The 21880-nt window shown below is 40.2% G+C and overlaps 1 protein-coding gene across 1 annotated transcript in view; it reads right to left on the reverse strand.

The window, feature by feature from the left end:
• Positions 1-660: 660 nt before the first annotated feature.
• LOC121354283 (disrupted in schizophrenia 1 protein-like) overlaps positions 661-21880 on the reverse strand; it is a 28801-nt gene continuing 7581 nt past the window's right edge. The window contains exons 2-4 of the mRNA XM_041468749.1: positions 9894-10879; positions 6321-6390; positions 661-775 (exon numbers count right to left, since the gene is read on the reverse strand). Of these exons, the coding sequence (XP_041324683.1) occupies positions 747-775; positions 6321-6390; positions 9894-10879 (1085 nt within the window). The 3' untranslated portion in view covers positions 661-746. The remainder of the gene's footprint in view (positions 776-6320; positions 6391-9893; positions 10880-21880) is intronic.

A 21880-nucleotide genomic window follows, 5' to 3' on the forward strand; every position in this document is an offset into this window, starting at 1 on the left:
ACAGCATTTCAGTCCACAGTTTCAACTGGTAACCAAACAAAAAATGGATATGTGCAAAAAGACTCCTGTTTTTCATTTCAGTCCGCTATCTTAGAGGAACATGGACAAGACGGTAGAACTGCAAGACTCTGTTTTGTTCCAAGGTAATTTAAGTCTAATGTATACTTCACCTAAGCATTTACTATCCTTAACCTTCCAAACTCTTTTGGGGAGGTTATTTGAATTTATTAGAGTAAGACAAGATAAACAAGATCCATGAAACAAAGATTTGGGTTTGAGAATTTACACAAGCTCTTTTTTCCCCCCATCCTCTTAATAGCTTTACAGAAAAGTTATAAAAATGTAAAGTGAAACCTAGAAGACTTACCCACAGATTTGAGGAAGCTTCTACAAGCTTGTGATGAAACAAGGCTCTCACAGCATGGCACAAGAGAAAGCCCTATTTGTTCCATCCACCCCAAACCCACTGACAAGTCAGTGGCCTGCAACTGCAAGTTACGAGCTTGCAGTAAGTCTCCTGTGTCACAGCAGCTCTGCTCCTCCAGCATTCACCACTTTTTATTTAGTCAGCAGCCTCAGATAGACAGCTTCACTAAACATACAGCTGGGTTTGAAGATTCAATTTCCAAAGGTACATGCCACACTGAAACAAGTCCAATCCAAAGTAACGTGTTCTTCGAGAGTTATTTCCAGATACATCTTCTCTCAAATTCCCTGTCCTTCCTCAGAAAGAAGCCAAGTTGCCTTCATTTCTGTGTCCTGTTATAGCAGCCATCTGTCAAGCAAGGAGTTTTTTTCAAAATAATAGACACACAGTAAAGCAGGGATTCTACCCAACCCTCATCTATAAACAGCTCTTCCAAGAAAAAAAGAAATTAAAAAACAAACAAACAAAAAAGACAACAAAAAGAACAACACACCACCCACCTACCTGAATATCAAATTAGTTCAAATGTTTAAGAGCTATGATTAGAAATAGTACTTCAAATTGGGAAACATACTGCTCCAGTTTAAACTGCAAAAAGAAACTCATAAATACCAAACAGCTACACATCTGGCCAGGTGTTCAGAGTTTTTGCAAAGTTCAGTATTTGCAAGTACCAGTGTAAGAAGTTGCAAAGGCCTTCCTCTGAGCGCCACTTAACATTTTCAACCCAGGCATTACTGAACATGATTCTTCCTCCTTTACTCTCTCTGCAGTTGCCTTAAAACAAATAGTTGCTTCAAGTGAGCAACAGCACCTCTTATAGTGTAAACCTACAGGAGAGTAACAGCTACAAAGTCTTTCCTTTCCCTTCCTATTCTTGTGATTAAGGGAAAATGTGCAAAATGAGACTCACACTCCTACACACACCATAGGGTGTTCTTGATGCCCTGCAGATCCTGAGATATGGAAAAGACAATGGGTATTAAGAGTTCTTAAAGAACACAAGCAAAGAACAAAAAATAAAGAAAAAACATGCAAACACTATTTTTCTGCAGAGCACACAGTGCACAAGTCCATGGCAGTTCACTAATTCACACAGCTCATCCTTTGAGAGCTCACCTAAAATAACTGAAGGCTTACATGACATTAAATGTATGTACAGCACGAATCCTTATTGCTGAGATAGGATAGATGTTGCCACCACAGGCATAAACATTTGTGTTCTTTCTGTCATGTTGGACTGATGAGGAGTTGCTCTGATCTGCTCAATGACCTTCACTGAAGAACCCCAACTCTGAATTGCATGGGGGAATTAGCATTCCTCACCAGTTGCAAGGAACGCATCTGCAAAGAAAAAATTTCTTCAAAAAATAATTATCGTAATTCAAAAGAATCAGTAGTTCTGCAGAAACATTTTGCTCAGAAACAAGATGGCACATGAGCCAGGAGGGGAGTTCAGCAGCAAGACTCAGTCCTGACAGTTAACATCCCACTTGCCTTTTGCACCAGGCAAGGTTGAGAAGCACAAGCAGCAAAGAACATGAAAAAGGTTTTCAAATGTTTGGGCAATAGATTTGTACTGAGCAAAATGCACTTGCTCCCACTGCAAGCACAACTCCCACAGACACAAAATACACAGTCTTTTTTTTTCCTCCTCCTGTATTCAGCAGTGTGTTTAACCTTGGAGCTGTCAAGCTCCATCATGAATAATGAGCCATGACAACACTCCAAGTGATCCTTGGAGAACAGACCAATTTTTCCTATATGCTATGCAAGGAAAAATGCTTATATTCCCATGGTACAGTACCTGCTTTGAAAATATACAGTAATGTGGCCATCAAGAGGAGACCACAAGTAAATACAGAAAAAAAATCTTTTATTTCCCAATAGTTTAGCACCTAAAAAAAAAGATTTATTTCCCAATATTTCAGCACCTAAAAAGAAGCAAGAGCAATAAAACACATAACATCCCAAGGGTTCCTCTTTAAAATTATACTAGGACTGAGGATATTTGTCTCACTGAATATGCATTTCACACAACCATTTCACAGCTGAGGAATATCTGCATTTGAAAAAACCCATGACAGCTACAGGACGAAGAGAGAACACCCTGCAGGTTTCACAGCACTGTGACCTCTAGAAAATGAGCACCAACGAGGGACATGGGGGTGGCCTCCACCCCGAGCAGCCCCAAACGCTCCCAGAACAAATACACCCCCCACCCTACACACTCAGCACTGCCAGAAAGGGTAGGAAAAATGTGCTTATCTGAATGCCTGACTGAAGCTCCTCTACACCAACACCCTAACCATGGCAAGGCAGGTCTTTCAGAAGGCACAGCACAGGTAACCAAGCAAGAGTCATTTCTGCTGTGCACCTCTCAAGCTCAAGGGGAGGAGGAAGACAAAGATTTAGATAAATCTTTAGATTTACCTAAAGAAAGGAAAAACTAGGAAGAAACAAGCTGAAGACCTAAACAGGCATTCCCTTGTCTCTTAAACAACTATGGAGGGTTGTGGTCACTCTTAAAACATCTTCCCTCACTCCAGAAATAAATGCTAATGCATTAACATTAACCTGGAAGACACCATGTTCTCTAACAGCTCAAGCAGCATGCATTTCACCTGCGCTTCTTCAAGGTGGAAAAACAAATGTATCCTTATTCCTGAGCTGTTTGCAACAAGGTATTTGTCCACGGCTTTGTAGGGGGATAAGCTTGCCTTTATTTCTGTGTCACTTCCTAGTCTTGTTGCCACAACTGAAAACACAGTGCATCCCTTTTTCCTCCCTGTAGGGACACTACTTTACTTACAATTCAGTTTCAATTATTACCTTAAACTATAGGAGCTTTCAAAAAGCTCTGTAGAGCAGGAAAGCAACAATGCCAAACCTGTGATGCTTGTCTTTCCTTAAGCTGTGAAGTTGGCAGTGTCAGACAGCAGAAAACAGTTCTGAGCACTTAGAGGAGTTTTAAGTGCTAACACATCTCCCTCCCACCAAGAGGCCTTCTCTCAAGACTAGATGACTCTGAAAGAGCTGGAGTCAGAAAATCCCTGGAGTTAAGATCTTGACTATGGCTGAAGCTGGAGAGAAGATTCTAACACCAAAGCAGTAGTTACACATGGTAATGTATTTATTGGCAATTTAACTTTTCCCTGGGGAGTCTAGCCACACATATCCCTCCTCCACCTGCTCTCCCTCTCCTCTATTCACCACTTCCATGTCCAGGGCATTTCACAGCTATTCCCATCACACGAGGTCTATCCTTCCCCTGAAGCACTTCCAAATGAGCAAGACCTGTGTTGGCACCACACACAACACTACCATTATCTCTGATTCAAAACAGTTCCGCTCTTCGCAGAGGACTCACTCTATACTCAGAATCACTCTTCAAATTACAGGATCAGTAATTTTCTCTCTAGCATCACAGTTGAAATGTCCTCAGCCTTCCCCATGCCCCAGGTTCATTTCTCCCACTCCCTGATAATACACCACCATTTATGCCCCACATCACAGCTCTGCACATTTAGCATTTCCATTCCCTGCTAGTAATATTTGGCAATAAGATCCCTTTAAAGAAGGCTAATTACATATTTCACTTGAACAGAAATTGGTACTGGGCCAATCTGTAAGCTATTTAACAAGCTCTCAAACTTCACATCAGGGAAGACTTTGTTCTCTACCAGGAGCAGCAACATAGCTCTAAAAGCAAAGGTGGAAAACTTTGCCACTGCAAGGTGAGGAAGGAAGGCCACAGAACTGATTGTCCTTGCAGCACTACACCTTCTCCGTGCAAGTCTTATCTTAAGATACACTGCCTGTGTTTCACAAGAGGAAAACTAAGGAAGCCAGTTCAGCTTCCATGAAAATAATGAAAAGTAGTCACACAAAAAAAAAAAAAAAAAAAAAAAAAAGGCCCAAAAAAAAAAAAAAAAAAACCAAAAAAAAAACACACCACCAGTTAATAGTTGTATCAGAAACAGAACAAAGACCAGTATGACAGAGAACAGGTCAAAGACTCAAAACTCAAAAGCTAGGAATTGGTAAAATTCAGGATGCCTGGTTGCATGCATGCATGAAGCATGTCATTTTCTGAGAACAACAGTATCTAGTTTTCAAAGGGATGGAAGAACTCAAGTTAAAGTCTCTCAAGCACCTCAGCATCCAGTCCCATACCAGAACAAATGTTTTCTGCCTGTTTATGTCAGACTTACCACAGAAAACAGTAATCCCATCTGTGGATTCTCCTTATCACTTTTTCTCTGTGCCCACAACACCTGGTGAAATAACATTTCAGCCAGACCACTTATCTGAGGGGAATTAATGCAACATTCTGCAAACCACCCTCTGTGCTAATGAGGTGAGCTAACCCTGCTTGATAACCAGGGTAGAACTGAAAAGGGTAAAAGGAGGAAGTGATGGACAACAGAAAACTAGTCCTGTTTTAAGGATGAAAGATCAGTGCCCAGGAAAACTACACAAGAGCTTTCTGTGTGAGATTCAACACAAGTCATCATTTTTCCCTGTGGCCAACGACTATATGGCATCACATGGAGATGTCACACCTGATACACTGAAACACTGCTGTCAGACTGGCTGACTGCCTAGAGAATCCCAGCTGGAATCTGTGGTAACCAGGCACACCGAGTACACAGCTGTTGGGAAGTCTCCAACTGTGAGCTCAACCCACAGGCACTTAAAAAAAGAAGAGTTATGAGTGTTACACATGTAAAGCACACACATTAATAATGTCTATTTGACAGAGACTAAACCCAAAAATATCTACTACATCCTCAGATTTTAGCACACCTAAAGGTTTTCCCCGTTAGGGGATGCCACACTAAAAGAATGACTTGTGGCAGTAAGAGACTCTTCTCCTACACACAGGCATGCTTTAAGAGGCCAACAGAACCACTCTTGCAGAAGTGCCACGCATCTACCCCATAGACACTAGATTTTCATCTTGGGGACATCTTTGGGGCAGGAAAACAGAGTCACGGCACAACTGCAAAGCATCACACAGTAATTTGGAGAGGCAAACCACAAGTCTGACCACTGTCCAATTCCTAAAAGCTGAGAGCATAAAAGTGGGAGGAAAGGAGCTGTCTTTTTCCACACTTATTCTCTGAAGTAACCATGCAGATTTCACTGAAATGCTTTCAGTCTCTTCCAACTGAAGACAGACCTAGCAGGAAGAACTTACCCTAGAACCTCAAGATTATCAAAATATGAGTACCTGAACACACACTACCACAACAGGGAACAATAAGAAACCCAACATGTGTTAATAGATGCTCTAATAATTAATGTGCACACATACAAAACTTATCAGAAGTGCCAAGGCATTTGAAAGAGCAAGCATTATGCAAAGATAGATATTGGCCAGCAGTTGTATCACCACCATATTGTCTAGCTGAATTTGACTGAACTCAGTGGACATCAACTTAATCCCACATCATTCACTTCTGTAATAGCCACTGACCTTATTTCTGTGAGCCCTGTTGTAGTGTCATGACTAAATGTGGCAAGCAGCAAATCTCACTCTGTCAGCAGCCAGTGCCTGTCCTTTCTCCTTTTGAAGCTTCCACTAATTTCTGCGGTTTTTTTCAGTCATGCTGCTTCAAAACAGCTGATCCAGATGGTGGGTATTTGGATTTCAACCTTGCCACATGGTGATGTGGCTCAAGAAAATAAAAACTGTTGCTACCTGCTGCTGACCTACTTTAATTTGTTTCCTGCCATATGACAGAATAAACAACACAGTTCATTGAACTTGTTTTCCACACCTAGCCACTACTATGTAGAAAATATAAAATAAAACTAATAGAGGAAGAAGGAAAGAGGGAAAAAAAGCAGCATGAACCAGTGGGGAGTAGGGAGGAGCAATTCTCACCTCTATCATAGTCATCTTCCTCTACTGCTTTTTCCTGAAGCCTCTGAAGCCGTAAGATCAAGGATTTTAACTATGCAAAGAAAAAAAGTTAGTTAAGAAGAAGCTGCATTAAAAAATATATAAGTATAAACTTCTATGCAATATAAATTTAATGGATTACTACATCACAACAATGGCCAAATTTTGATGGTTAAGCCCAGTATTTATTAAGTAGACAGACCTATTTGGAAGTCAGCTGAACTGCCGCTACTTGAGCCAAGCATGGCTTTAGTCCAAACACATACAGAGAATAACAAATTATTTCATGAAAGCAAAGGTGATCATGTGATCATAGGATATTTTTCACCCCTTGAATAAATGAAAGTATGATTATTAGAGAATTCTGTCAGCATGATATCAACTTCTGGTCACATTGTACTCAACAGTGTGTTCCCAAGCTCCTTCTGACAATTTTGTACCTGAGTTTTGCAGAGAACAAATATAAAACTTCTATATGCAAACCACATTTTATTCTGTAAACAGAAATGCAGTATGAGTACTTTGGAACAGGTATATTGATGTTATGGGTCAGAAAAGAATGTTAATTTGCAGCCAAAAAAACTTTCCTTAAAACACAATTTAGGCTCATCTACATAACGTCTATATTTGCATTTTCACAATGCAAATGCTCGATGAGGAAAAAAAGCAGAACACCAAGAATACCCAAACCACATACAAAGTACTCTCTCACATTCCAAAAGAAACTTACCACAACAAAGTTTTATTTCAAAAGTTAATGATTGTCTTTGTTAAATTTACTAAAATTTTGTAAGACCTTTACAAGTTTTTACTGTTAAAAGAAATTGGTTAGAAGGTAGGTTTAGTCCTCTCCTCACTGCCATGACAGCCACAGCCTTACACAGCTGCAGTTACAAGACTGGAATAAGGTTCTTATTAAATTTATGCATGGCCTGTACCAAACAAGCCACTATCAGCCCTGAAAAAGGTGAGCCTGGAGAAAGAAGCAGTGCATATTCTCAAAGTCCAAAGCCTGAAAGTGCTTGGGAGAGCACTAAAATCCATACTTTAGACATCCTTAAGAAATCTTAAAAAATATTTCCCTCCTCCCTGAAGCTCTTTCATATTTAATCCTCATATTTAAACTCTAAGTTGCATACAGAAAAACAGGTACAGCCAGTCAACAAGTTAATAGAAGCAGTCAGTTATCAAGACTACACATCAGCACACAAATTAGACAATCAAGCTTTTAAATTCAGGATTTCCCTCTAAATATGGTATGTGAAAGTAGACTAGTAAGAAAAGAACTAAAAAAATAAAGCCAGGAAAGTATCCAAAAATGTTTGATTAATAATAGGCTACAGGATGCTCCAGAAGAAAAACAAGCACAAAACACTGTATACATTCCCGTTTCTTCCGTGCTTTACTTTATTTTGGTTTTCGTTTCCTCAGACTCCAATCTTTTTTCTCTGAGGCTAGTGAGGAATGCAGATGGTATTGAAGGAAGGAGCTCTGAACCCTCAGCATAAATTATTTTCTGAGTTTTATGCCTGACTTTTTATAGAGTTTTAAAGAGGCTTGCAGTAGGAATGATTCAAGTGACACTTTTTTCACATACACGACGTACAATAACCACCTATACTGAGAGTACAGCTTTGCTGCTGCTGGCAGTGTTTATTCCATCATGCCCTACAGTGGCAGGTCATTTAAAGTCTGCCTGGGTACCACAGCCCAGGCACACCCACGGCAAACTGACTGATGCTGCTCTGTAAAGTGCTTTCTATTGGCAGGCTGGGAGACATTTAGAGCTCAGCAAATCAAAGACCTGCTTGTGCTTCAGCATGGCATGTCCTAGAGGTGTACCAGATGAAGATCACTTTTTAAGTACAGAGAAAGCATAATTTTAACAACTTTGGTATTGTCTCCTTTTCTTGACTACCTTTGCCTTTGTTCCTTTCTGAAAACTTTGAGACTCTACTCATTATCATTACAATAGGAAGGTGCTTCAAATTCAACATACATCACTGGCTAACCAAGGGCAAAGACATCTAAGGGCACAAATCCCCAGTTCTCTATTCAATGTATTAATGAATACAGAAATTAAAGATAGCAATGTTTCTTTTGTGCCTATCAAATAAGCAATACTGAAAAGAAAGAAAAATAATTTCCTATTTTGATTGCGTTATACATTCCCAAATTTGCAGTGAATTAATTTCCCAAACCATCTCAGACAATGGGCACGTTGCAATTCCAGGCATGAAAACAAAGAACCTGTTCCATGTAAATGTGTGTGAAGTCTGTAAATAAGAGAACCTAGTTTGAGTTCTACACATATCATCCATGAAAATAAAGTATTACGAAGCACTGCAAGCCTGGGTCAGATGTCATGGTAAGCAAAGAAAGAATAAACCTTTCTCAGCCTTCTGTCTTACCCAAACAGAAGGTTTGTGCAAAGTCTCCCCAGAGCAGGTTGTTTCATTAGGCCTAAAGGCCATACAGCACATCTCACCAGGTATGTGTCTGAGCTGAGAAGTTACAAAGATCTGAGTTTCTGAAAGGCAACCAAGAAACTTGGGCACTAGTGAGACAATTAAAATAAAATCTAAAAAAAAAAAAAAAAAAAAACCAACAACCCAACAAAACAAAAAACAACCCAAACAACTAAAAAAAAAAAAAAAAAAAAACCAAAAAAAAACCCCAAAAAACAACAAAATGCCACTACCATTTGTTCAGTACACCTTGAACAAATTAGTGCAATCCATTGTGTCAATATTAATTTCTAGATTAAGGTTTCCTGTGTGCACAATAAAGCCAATACTTTACTCCTTTTATCAGGTGAGCTCAGAATGCCCACCCTACCACCATAAAAATATAACACAGATGATCCTTCCTAAAGTTTCCCCACCCCTCTTCTATAAAGAGCACAGTGAAATGACACTGCCTGTATACACTGTAGGTATAAATGCAGGAACATACATATATGCAAAAAGACTCCTGACTCACCAGCCCACTACTCCACTAGGGTGGAAGGGGAAAAGAAAAAAAGGTTCAGTTCCCAGCTGGAGACAGAGAGGGACTTGACCCCCCTTTGTCTTCACGTGGGGAAAGCACTTATCAGATTACACACTACTTTCACAAAGTTGCCTAATTCTTAGAAGTCTTTGGCTCAACTTCAACATTTCCAATTAAAAAGTTTAGCGTTGTTAAATCATGATACTTCAAGAGTTCTTATCACCTCCTAATTTTATACTACGTATAACCCAAACTGCAGACAAAACAGCCACCTGTGAAAAGAAATGGTACTTACTGAAGTCAGAAACTGATGTGTGATGTTAGAAATGAGAGGATTAAAGTTTCAGTAGAACATAGAATAGGGTACTGCAAAAATATCACCTATTTTTAAAGAACCAAACAAATCCTGTTATCTCATTTTTATCATGCAGAGATCTACTGTAAAACTCTGAACAAAGGACACAAAAGCCTGTAGTATCTGAACTCCTATGTAAACTTTGATTTTGGCACTACAAATAAAATGTTTTGAGGAAAAGGTATCAAAAACAAAGTGAGATTACTGACCTTTAAAGTACTGCGGTTGCCAAGCAAGCAATCCTGTAGCACTGGTTCATATTTTTTCATCAAAGTATCCCAGTTATGGTCACTGACAGTAAAGCTACTTTCATAGCCTGAGGTGACAGAAGAGCCAGCAGACGCTGCATCCGAGGAATCTGTAGAATATGAAAATGTTGCATCTATATCCAAGAGAGAGACAGACTCACAGTCCTGTAATTTATTATTTACTGGGCTCTCACATTCATGCTGCAAATCTTCACCGGAACTGGAGGAGCAACACAAATCTCCCAAGTGCTCATGAGTTTGTGCCATCTCTTCTGGCTTCTGCAGATTGCCTGTGGTTTTGGGATGCAGAACAATCTCATCTTCCTCAATAGATTTGCCTTCCACATCATTTACTCCAGAGGCTGAGTTCAGGGAGAGCTGTATGAAACTGAAACTTGATGTAAAGCTATCCTGTGCACCGGCAGAATGAGAAATACCATCTCTGTTTTGATATTCACAGTTGTTATTCACTTCTGTCTGATCCAAAGCATACATGTTTGGGGGCTTGCTCACTTTGGTGCCGCGGCTTTTCTGCCACGTACAGCACACAGCAGAAGCATCTCCTTTGCCTGTTGTGGCAGCAGGGCAGACCCCTGTCCCTGCGCTATCTGACCGTGGACCATTGTGACAGGAAAGATTTTCACAGCATCCTGGAGTGTTTCCAGTAGCGGCCAAGCTTGTCACCCCATTAGCAGGAGCCACAGCACTACTCGCCGCACTACAGCGCAGCAACTCCAAGTCATTTTGGCACTGTCTGTGCAGAGCACAGCCCTCGGTGCCTCCACAGAGCTGCCTGCCATGCTGGAGCTCTGCTGGGCTGCACCCTGCACAGGCACCCGCGGACTGGAACTCGATCTGTCGCTGAGCTTCTGGCCTCATGTATCCAGGTCTTCTTGCCAGCTTCTTTTTAGGAAGAGAGCCCGCTGGCATTAATTGCTGGCTATCACCTGGGAGGGGAGAAAAAGTCGGTAAGTGTTTCTGCAGTTTTCCAGGCTTAACATACTGTGGTATCTGAAAATAGCTATTTCTGAAATTTCAAGCAGCGTATCGTTTTCCATTTCAACAAGACACAGACACTGACCATACTGCAGATAGAGAACACTGTGTGTATTCATTCGCCTTCTAAAGAGTTGGCACCTGTTTTTAAGCAAGCTCACTAACAAGCTCCTCCATCAGGACACAAACCTGGGTACAATGTATCGCATCATCTTCCCTATTCACAACATCACTCTGCTTTTCCATTCTCAACTTGCTTAACAGCACGCTGAAGCAGAAACTCGGTTTAAGTTTCTCTGATCCAAACTGATTTCAGACTTACAAGCACATCTAAGATAGGACTGAATCTGCATCCGCAATGTGAGAACCATGATCACAAAGAGGTTTTGTTCAGTTTCTTGTGCTCATGCCCATGTTTTAACACTATGAGTAGCAAATGGCTCAGGCTCTGCAGCCATAACAGATACAACTGTAAAACCCTGTGGTTGCAGATGTCGGTCTAATGAGATGCTGCACAAGTTGTCATTTAGATTTATGATACTACCTATTGTCCAAAATGTAAAGTTGAAGGAAAAGCTTTGCATGAAGAATCACCAATCCTAGAAAATTATTAATTCGTAGCATTACTAAAGTATTAATATCATTAAGAAGGAACCTCTGCTCAGTAACTTGATTTCCTTACACATACCTTACTTACACAGATGAAAAGATAAATTTGTTGTTTGCAGAGACAGGAAAACAAACAAAAACCCCACGCAAACAAGATAAAAATACCACAGTAAACATTAAAATTGGGAGATGGGAATTTAATTGTTTTCTGTATATTTTTATATATGCATTATTGGTAAAAGATTACATGATGACTACTTTCATTCTCTCATGTGTTTACTGCTGGTTAAAAGGTGTTCCATTTTTCTGTCCTGTACAATGAGAATCAATGGGAATACAAGGTCTGCACTATCATCCATTTTGTAACACAAAAAGATATTGACTGCACCTATTTGCCAGAATCACTCTTCAAGGGGATCTGATGCCTAGCTGAATTATGCCCTCTATTAGCTGCCCTGTACTGACAGAAACAGAACCAACTGGGTGTTGGAAATATTCATATCACCCACACAGAGCCCTTACAAAAACACAAGCTTCTGATTTTTTTTCTTTACATTTAACATTCTTCTCTAATCACAATCCTTTGTCAGTTTTTACATTGATGGATATGCACATAATCTAAATTCCTCAGCAGCTCCTAACACAGGCCTCATACACACCTCACTATGATGACATCCTATATAAGAATTTAAGCATTTGAACCGAAACTTCCCAGGAGAATTTTCCCAACATTCATTACATTCTCTCCAAATAACCTCCAACAAAAGCAATTTAAACATTTTCTATATACTAGAACAGTGGCACATCTCACCATGGGACTGCAGTTAAGCCCCTGTATTCTGCTTCCTATCACCATAAATTAGAATATCCCAGCACTCTCTTATATTCTCTTTTGTCTGAGGAAAAAAAGCATCACAGAAATCAGAAGTAAAAAAGGTCATGGAGTCCATCAGCCTGTCTACTATAAAAAGACAGCAAAATGCTGTTCTGGGAGTAATTTAATAGAAGTCTTAACAAACAGGAATCATTCTCAGAGCAAGGGAACAAAAACTGAACAGAATGTTCTTTAAAATCTTTTGGTTTATATACAAAACAATAGGCTAAATTTGACTTCAGCAGAAGAAATCAGTCATGCATCAGAGTCATTCTAAGGCTGCATATAGTCCATGGCCATTTAAAAAGGCTCATCTGTAAAAACACAAAAGGTTCTCTGGTTTAATTAAAATCAGTTTAAAATTGATCTCACTAAGTCACTATGAATTTCTAAAGTAGACAGATAATTAGAGCTCTTTAAACACCAAATTTAAACTAAGCCAATGTAAATAAGGTTTAAATCAGCCAAAGCATTAGATATTCACACCAAGTGAACCGGATGCAATTCTAAAAATTATTGGAGCCAAAGGGGTCCAATTCCAGTGTCCTGAATGAGATCACACACAGCCCACACATCTCTGTGCTCCTCACAAGGTTCACAGATAGCCTCTAGACAGGTTTGGCATTCTGCTCCTTCATGGACTCCAGGTCCCCCTCCTGGTGAGTCCATCCAGCAGCACAAACCACTCACCTGGATACCAGAGCAGAGTTACACTCTGGATGCCCAGGAGGAGAGTTAGACCAGGCCATGAGGCATCCAGAGGATGCTACAGGGAGAGAGCTGCAGGTCCTTTGCCCCAGTGTGGCTGCCCCTGAGAGCAAGGCAGAGTGGACTGGGACTGACATGAACATGGACACTCTCACCTTCCCCAAAGGATAAGGGGAAGCCTGATCTCCAGGTCCAGCTAGAGAGCACTCACAGCCATCACTCAGCCATCACAAAGCCCAGCCAGGAAGGTTCTATTGCCTTGGGTGTACTGTTTGGGCATTGTTTACCCTGGTGCCATGCCCCTTTTCTCAAGACTGGAATAATTTCAGTTGCTTATGATTACATTACATTGTTATCTAAGATACAGTTCTATAAACTTTCTCTGCATAGCCTCCCAACCATAGCTTGCCTTGTCTGCCTGTCAGAGAAATTACACTGAATTACACCAATTCAGCTGGCTTGTTACAAAATAAAAAGACAGGCATTAAATTCTTCTCATCTCAGTTTGAAGAACATCAAATAACTGTTGGCAATTAACTACAAAATTATCCAAATGAAAACAACCAAAGGCAATTTAAAAACCCTACCCTACAGTGTGTCAAACATTGTATGAGACACACATTTAGAAATCTACAAATGGCAGAGCCTTAAAATAGTAATAATAAAAATCAAATTTTTAAAATATATATTTTACAATCTTAGAAGACAATGTCACATATATTTAATGGCAGATATGTGCAAATTACTACAAATTCAAATTACGAAAGTTCAGAAATATTCTTAACAGCTCTTTCACCACAGCAATCTTTCCTGATGATCAACATTTCATGTACAATAGCAGTTCAGATCTAGAGCAGAGGGAAAAACAGTCTCTTGCTGTAAAGCAACATTGTTCACATCTCAGTTGCACCAAGTGAGGTGAAAGAGGGAGAGGTGAAGCCTAAGAGCATTTCCTGATGGAAAGAGCACATTCTCTTGTACCTAACCTGACACCAAAGGACAGCAAAACAGTCATCTAATTTATTTTAGATCATCAGTCTTTGTTCTCAGCCACAAAAGTGGCAGCTCAGGACCAAATGTTCTAACAGCATCTGTGGATGAAAAGGTGTAAATATCTTCAATTTTTGTTATTCCGGTAGAATTGTATAGATCAGTACAGAAACTCTGACGCCATCACCTTCTCACTCCTGCTATAAGCATGTGATGCAGAATGCTTGCAAGGTCATTTAAGCTCTCCCTGAAAGCGAGAAATTATAGATGCACTTTTAAAGGTAGCTCAGCTATCTGAATACAACCAATATTATACACAATTCATTTGTATTAGAATAACAAATTCATCCTCAGAGCACTTGCGGCTGGTAACTGTGATGTAGAAGAAAAGGTATTTGGTCATATTCAAAGCCAACTATCAAAGCACTGCTCCAAGCAATTTCTGTAGTGTTGCTTCTCTTAAAGTAGTCCCAAACACCTGCATCAAACTATACACAAACAAAGTAAGTGAGTTCCACATATATATCATTTACAAACATGCACACATAATTGTTTAACCTATCAGAAACAAAAATGAACCATTCTTGGAGATAAATCTGACATGACAATAACCATTACTGTGCAGCTCCTGTGTCACAGAAATATGTAAAATGCTGGCTGCATGTTCCTAATCAGTTACAGTTTGACTCATTTACTGAATTTCAAAGACGGCACTAAATATGCCAAATAAGATGGCACCGATCTCAACATGGCCTATGTTGAAACAAACAAGCACCACCTCTTCGCACAAACAAGCTTTCAAAGAAAGTCACTTTTGAATAAAGATTTTCGTAACTCCTAAAATGAAAAGGTCGTGCTCAGCTTTTTCATCTCACCTACTGAGTGTTAACTGTAACTGTGGTTCATCCTAAGTTTTATAAAGTGTCTCTACACAGGGAAGCATTGTTGAGTTACATTGTATTGGATAAAATGATACAAATTATTTCCTCACCAAGGTTTCCTGTGATTTCTAAGGTAACAGACTGGGTACAGTTACTCAACTGTTAGATTTCCAAAATGTCGTAAATAACATATCCTCCGAGGTCATTAAATGCATGTCAGTTTCCATTCTCCACTAAAAAGCACTTCAAAGAGTTGAGCATTGTAAAAGCCAGAATGCTCTTCTTTAGCCAGGGTTTAAATAATTGCGTTTTTATTGACACACTCCCATAATGCATGTCATTGAGTTGTCACAATCAAGCCACTTACCTCCTTAATGCAACAACTCATTTTTAAGCCATTTGATGAAATTACAACACATCTCTCTAGAATTAGAATCACATCAGCTGATATTAATACAGCCATCAAATTTTTCAGACCTCAAGAAATAAAAATTTAAAAAAAAAAAAAAAAAAAAAAAAAAAAAAAAAAAAAAAAAAAAAAAAAAAAAATTTAAAACCCAAAAAAAAAAAAAAAAAAAAAAAAAAAAAAAAAAAAAAAAAAAAAAAAACACCACAGTTTAAACTTGGTCTAGCCTTAACACTAAGAAAGAAAAAAAAGTCTACCAAAAAGTCAGTTGGTAAATAAGAAACACTTCCCATGTCAGTAACAATCACCCCTTCCTTAATTACCTATTTGTTACTAGAACTCACTTTCCAAATTCATCTCCGGCTGATCAGCCTCAATCCAATAATTCTCCAAACCTCCTGACACAACTCACGGATGTATTTCACGCAACACACTGATACCTGCCTTGGCCAGCTAGAACTGCCAAACTCACACCACCAGCTGCCTAACAGAACAGCTCCCAAGCTTCCCAGTAACCCTACACCCAGCTCAGGGATCCATCCTGTCAGCCCATCTGATGAACAACAAAACATCCCAAGAATGAACACAACCAGGTTTGGAAAACTAAGCCAGTACCAGCACTGGGTACCTTCAGCATAGTGAATAAGAGAAGACACTGACCCAAAAATACCCAGCCCAATTTTTTCCAAACCTGTGGGCAAATTTCTTTTTAACTCATAGTTAAGTTATTGAGAATAATTTACCCACCTTCCAAAGAGGCAGATGGACACACAAGTTGCAAGCCTACAGAGAATATTCACAACAGCTTATTTCAGGAGGTAGGGTGTGGGTGTAAGTTTTGTTGTTCTTCCCAGGGAAAAACTCTTTTGTTCCCAGTTTCAATACAAAAGTCTGTAGAGGCAGTCCATGCAAATCTCTTAAGTGGAGAGAACTCTCTGATTCTTTCAGTCAAGATCTGACAACAGCTTTAAATATTACACAGAAATAGAGGAGCAAGGATGTTGCATAGTAACTGTGTAGTTTCCTTAGGTCATAAATTAATTTGCAAACACTTAATGGGTTTGCAGTCATATCCCATAAAATCATACCACCAAACACTCATGAAGCTATGAAATCAGTACACAGCAGTTCTTTTCAAAAATGGTCTACTTAACACACCACACTTCTCTTTCATCACTCTGTCTACAGAGTGACAGTGTGGATTCCCACTACTTCTGCTCAGTCAGATTATCTACAGCAAGACTCTAATACAAAACTCATCAGGGGGGAGGGGAAGAAGGAATTTTTTAAAAAGTGAAGTGTGAGAGCACATTGACAGCAGTCATTTTCTAATTCAAGCACAGTTTGAATGCTCCAGCTTGGAGATTTGAATTTTTAATTTCACCAAGAGAGTGGGTTCCAAATTAAGCATCTGATGCACAGTCAGTCTGAAACCAGAATTGAGTTTACTGAAATAGAAAGTAATTTTCTCTTAACAGCTCAGTAGTGATCACATATAATGAAAATAAAACAACGTGGCAGCTCCTATATTGCCAAGGGTGAGGAGTCAGAAGGTTTTTAGCTTTATAATGTAACATCAAAGTCCCAGGACAAATGCTCCTCCTTTGCCTGCTGAAGGAAGTTCACCTTGTAGCCCCAGTCAGGCTGTCAGATGCATAGTCCATGCTGTCTAGGCAAGAAGAGACACGGAATGGAGCTCCAGACATCAGGAAAGCTGAGCACCAAATTCCCACAGAAAGCACAGCACCTCAGGATGCAGATTAAATACAAGACACTGCAAAATCAGGCACAAACACAAACTGCAATTACAGCAATGCGCAGGACATGAGGCAAACCTGTAGCTAGGAGAAAGGCAAAGAAGTGGTGCTGCTCTCTCTCCCTGCTCCCCTGAAAACAAAGTCTCTGGGCTTTACATGAAGCCCTGCAGCTCTTCAAGCTCCAACAGAATTTCTGCACTCAGGTGCTCTTTGCAGCAGCAATTGTGTGAGCAGTACTTTTGCCAGCTGACAATAAACTGCTGCTCCAAGTGGCAAGATGAAGATCCTCCAGTGGCCCATGAGGCACCACCCTCCTGTCCTCAATGCCTGCACAAGCAGCTTCAGTGCAAGTCCTTGCCAAATGCCAGCAGACTGCTCAGCATCATCAGCCTGCAGGTGTTACAGCCTGGGAGGGGTGAACCTCTGCTCCAGCAAGCAGAGTGCAGCTCCCTCGGAGACCTTCACTGGCAAGTGGGAAAGACACATATGAGACCCCTTTTGAGATCTTCACTGAGAATATGGCTTGACCTTTACAACCCTTACCCAAGGCTGTAGACAGACAAAACAGAAGCTGGAAGTTTGTTTTACTGGGCCCCAGAACACAAAAGTGAAGATGTCAGGTATATCCTTTTCCTCTAGCATAGAGGAGAAAAGTAGGTTGTTCAGATGAAATTCTGAGATGATCTATGAATAGGCTATGGAAGAAATACTATAGCAGAGATTGCTGAAACAGCAGCAGAAATCACAGCTCCTTCTAAATACAGTGGGTCAGAAATCACTAGAGCAAGTCAGATATCTTTTAAACAAATTTTTAGAAAATTAACATTCCAGGAAGGAATAGAGCTTCTCTCTAGAAAGTAATTGCACTGAACTACAGAATTTAGCAGATGTGGCAGCACAGAGGGACAACAGCTATCAACACAGAGGTTGAGAAGACCTCAATATACAGCTGGAGAGCACTCAAAGGAGGCACCCACCAGCACTAGACATTTAGTTCTCCATAACTTTCTATGTAGGAGCCCTGGCGCTAGAGGCCAAACTTGCTATTTCCATCCCACATCACCAGGTATGGCAGGAACACGGAGATCTGCCTGCTCAGCTCCAGGCGGGAGCTGAGAATAACCCCGTGCACCTCACACCAGGACTGCAGACCAAAGAGTCAAGGGGACCAAAGGCCATTCACGCACCTTCAAAAGCCATGGCCACCAGAAGCAGACAAGGATCAAAGAATACAGTCAAGCAGCAGCCAGTCAGACCCTAGACTGAGGGAGGACATCACCAACACTAACAAATCTACTTTGACTGTCATTCACTCATTTTTGTGTCCATCCTAATTCTGCTAGTATCAACACTGCACATGCTTTCCACCGCTGCCATCAAACCCTGCCTGCTTTTACCCCCACTTTCACGGCATTTCAATCATCCAGCTACTCCTTCCAAACCAAGGGCTCTTTTCTCTTCAAGTGAGAGTTGATCCAGAATCTTTCCAATTGCTGCTCTGGAGCTTTGACAAAAACTCTGGACAGGTCACACTTCACAGCCTAGAACGATAACCATCCATAAAGCTCCTGAATAGTGTTCCAAGCCAAAGAGAGATACTCTCTTTCCCAATACCAATTTCTGCAATACAGCCTCTCTGGTCCTTTCCAATCTTTCCTTTTGGTCACAACCCCAACATGCACAAGCTTCCCTCCAGCTCCCCTAACAGCATTTCTCTCACAACAGCAAACAAGCATGTCTCAACTTACCCCCAGAAATCCTCCCCATATGAGCTTCCAGGCCTTCCACCTCCTCAGCCCACTCCATCCCTTCCTAGGTGGAGAGCCTTCCTGCTTCACACTGCCCATCAGCAGGGCTCAGAATTTTCTGGGCTTCCCCAGGTGCATTTAAAAGAAGCAGATCCCCACTTCAGCTGTGTTCATTGATTTCATTGCTTCCCTCCAGTTGCTCAGCTTTTTGGCTGAGGGTTTCTTTTACATCTTTCACAGCACACAGAGCTTGTATGACAATCTAAACCAAACCTCACTCTAAAGGCACACTGACTTCATTCATCCCCTTAGAGATCATCTCAGCGAAAACACTCTTGTGAGAGCTTCTTTCCCCTGACTGTAAATCACTGCTATTCATGCCTAGGAAATCAAGACAATTACCTGTCACAATTTACTCTGACATTCTCCCTGGGCTAACACACATTAGCTAATAACACAGGCTACTCTTACTAACACATGTCTATGCTGCTCAACAAAAGCACAGACTTCTGCCAGAAGTTTAACATATTTCTGTCACATGCTGTTTGTGATTCACTTAAGTACCACTCCCTAAGTACAAACACACAGTATCTGCCACCTTTCACTGAACCTTACCCACTACTTTTATTACCAAAGTAAACGAAAGCACAGCATTCATCCTCAAAGAAATTGTACCCCTATATGACATAGCTTGTTTCTTGGGTGCCAGGGACTTTGCAGGATATTGCACTGAAACAAAGTCTTCAGCAAAATACTTCAAGTTAAATAAATAAATAAGTCAACACAAAAATCAAACCTCTCAAAAATATTTTCTGTATTAAAAGAATAAACCAGTGAACAGTTTTTCAGGTCAATATATTCCAGATCCATCCTAGCATTTTAAGGGGATAAAGAAGGTGCAGAATATACCATATGGTGTTAAAGACACACACCTGAACAGATCTGCTTCAGCAACAAAAAGCTTGGCAGAGGAAAAGTTTGAGTGTCATTCCGATAGTTCTCCAGAATAAATACAGATTGTTAACTCATTACTTCCAATTCTAAAGCAATATTATTTGCTTTAGAAAACCTGAATTCATAATCCAGGATCAGCAGGGTCCTGTGTGAGGTAGGTCATATTTGCAAATCCTTTCAAGTATATGGGATAGGTCCCTGTGTAATTAGGAATTTCTTCTGCCACTTTCAGGTTTACACACAATACTCCTGACAAGTATTAAGAAGTGGCAGGCAGAACTGCTGTAGCTTCCTTTCAAGGAAAGCAATGAATTTCAGAGACACTCGATCTCATGAGTATAGGTACAGCAGTAATCTGATGCATTGGCTTTGTGGTTGAAGCAGACCATATGAGAAACTACACAACTTTATCCCAGCCACAAAGCATGCCCAAGACAGAACAAAGGACTAACACAGGACTCCTGAAAGACAGCTAAGTATTTTCACTATCAGAATACACCTAAAGCTTTGTACCTTTAGAACTCCTGTCTTCATGGAAAAGGTTGGAGATTTAAAAGAAGCACTCAGATTGAATTTCATGTTATCTAAGCTATGAAACCTTAAGAGTTGCAGGTCCCCTTGAGGCAGATCCTGCAATAATGCTATTCTGTCTGGTGAATTTTTATTGGAAACCTCAGGTTAACTTAAATTTTTCACCAGAAACATGAAGCAAATACAAACATCATATTTAGAGGACTCTGTCTATAACAACTTGCACCTGTTTACGTTTTTGAACTCCAAATCTAAACAAATCTGAGATCTGAGACTGGAAAATAGATTTCTAAAATATCTGTGTCAAGTAAATCCACTAAGATAGTCTATAGACATAGATAGTTAATTGACAGGCTCCTTTAACTACTGAGCAAAACAGTGCTTTTTATGTTGGAAACCTTTTGAATTTCCTCCTGACTGGGCAGAAAGGAAAACTCACAATATTTTGAATGTACTTGCCATAGTTGCTCAACGTAGAAAACATCCTCTCTCTCAGCCCTCTGTGAGCAGGAACACCTCACATGACTAGCCTTACAAAAACAAAGAGATGACAACACAACCATGAGAGATGCTGAGAAGACTGAGATTTTCATTTCTGAGCAATAAAAGTGTCATAGTGCTTCACCGAACAAAAACATATGAAATGTCTTAAATTACCTTAAAGTCTGGATCATAAGCAAGGACTGTACCAGAGAAAGCCAGCAAGGCAGAACTAAGAACATCTTTAAGGTTAGAATGCCCTCTTTGGGTATGAAGACATATTTGCAGCCACAGTAAATTTCAGAAGTACAGTGCTATCTTATGCTGTAGGAACGAAAGCAGATCAAAGAATGCAAGTGTGCTACTCTAAGACTTCTGAGAGGTTAGAAATTACTCTAATTACCCTCTTCTAGTAGCAATGCTCTGAAGAGGCCACATAACAATAGTGAGGATGACAGCAATCGATACACAGCAGTGCAGAGGGGCAGGACAAGAAAGAGATGGGCATAATCAAAAATGGGAAACTGGACACAAAGAAAAACTTTTTCACCCTGTGGGCAGCTAAGAAGTGAAGTAGGCTACCCAGAGAGGCTGTATTATCTTTGGAGGTTTTCAAGGCCCAACAAGATAAAAGCTCTGAGCAACTTGACACAACCCCAGAGTCAGTCCTGCTTTCAGCAGGGAATTGGACCAGAAATCACCTGAGGTTCCCTCGAACCCAAACTATCCTAACATACTTCTAAGATTTAAATACATGTCTCAGGACTTGCAGTATTTCACTAATTAACTATACCCACAACAAAAGTTCAAGAGTTTCATCTGTGGAGATGCATCCAACCTTGCAAGAAAGCAACTTCTCCCATTTATAACTTCAAAAAGGAGTCACGGGAAGTTAGCAAACAATAGTTCCATCACATCCTGGAAGTTGAAAACAGCTCACTTTCTATAAAGAAAATTCAGAACAAAGTTGATTACTAGAAATAAATAAGTTCTCAAACAGCACTTAAGCATCCA

This window comes from Pyrgilauda ruficollis, unplaced genomic scaffold, assembly GCF_017590135.1.
Source record: "Pyrgilauda ruficollis isolate IOZ18807 unplaced genomic scaffold, ASM1759013v1 scaffold101, whole genome shotgun sequence".
Taxonomy (NCBI): Eukaryota; Metazoa; Chordata; class Aves; order Passeriformes; family Passeridae; genus Pyrgilauda; species Pyrgilauda ruficollis.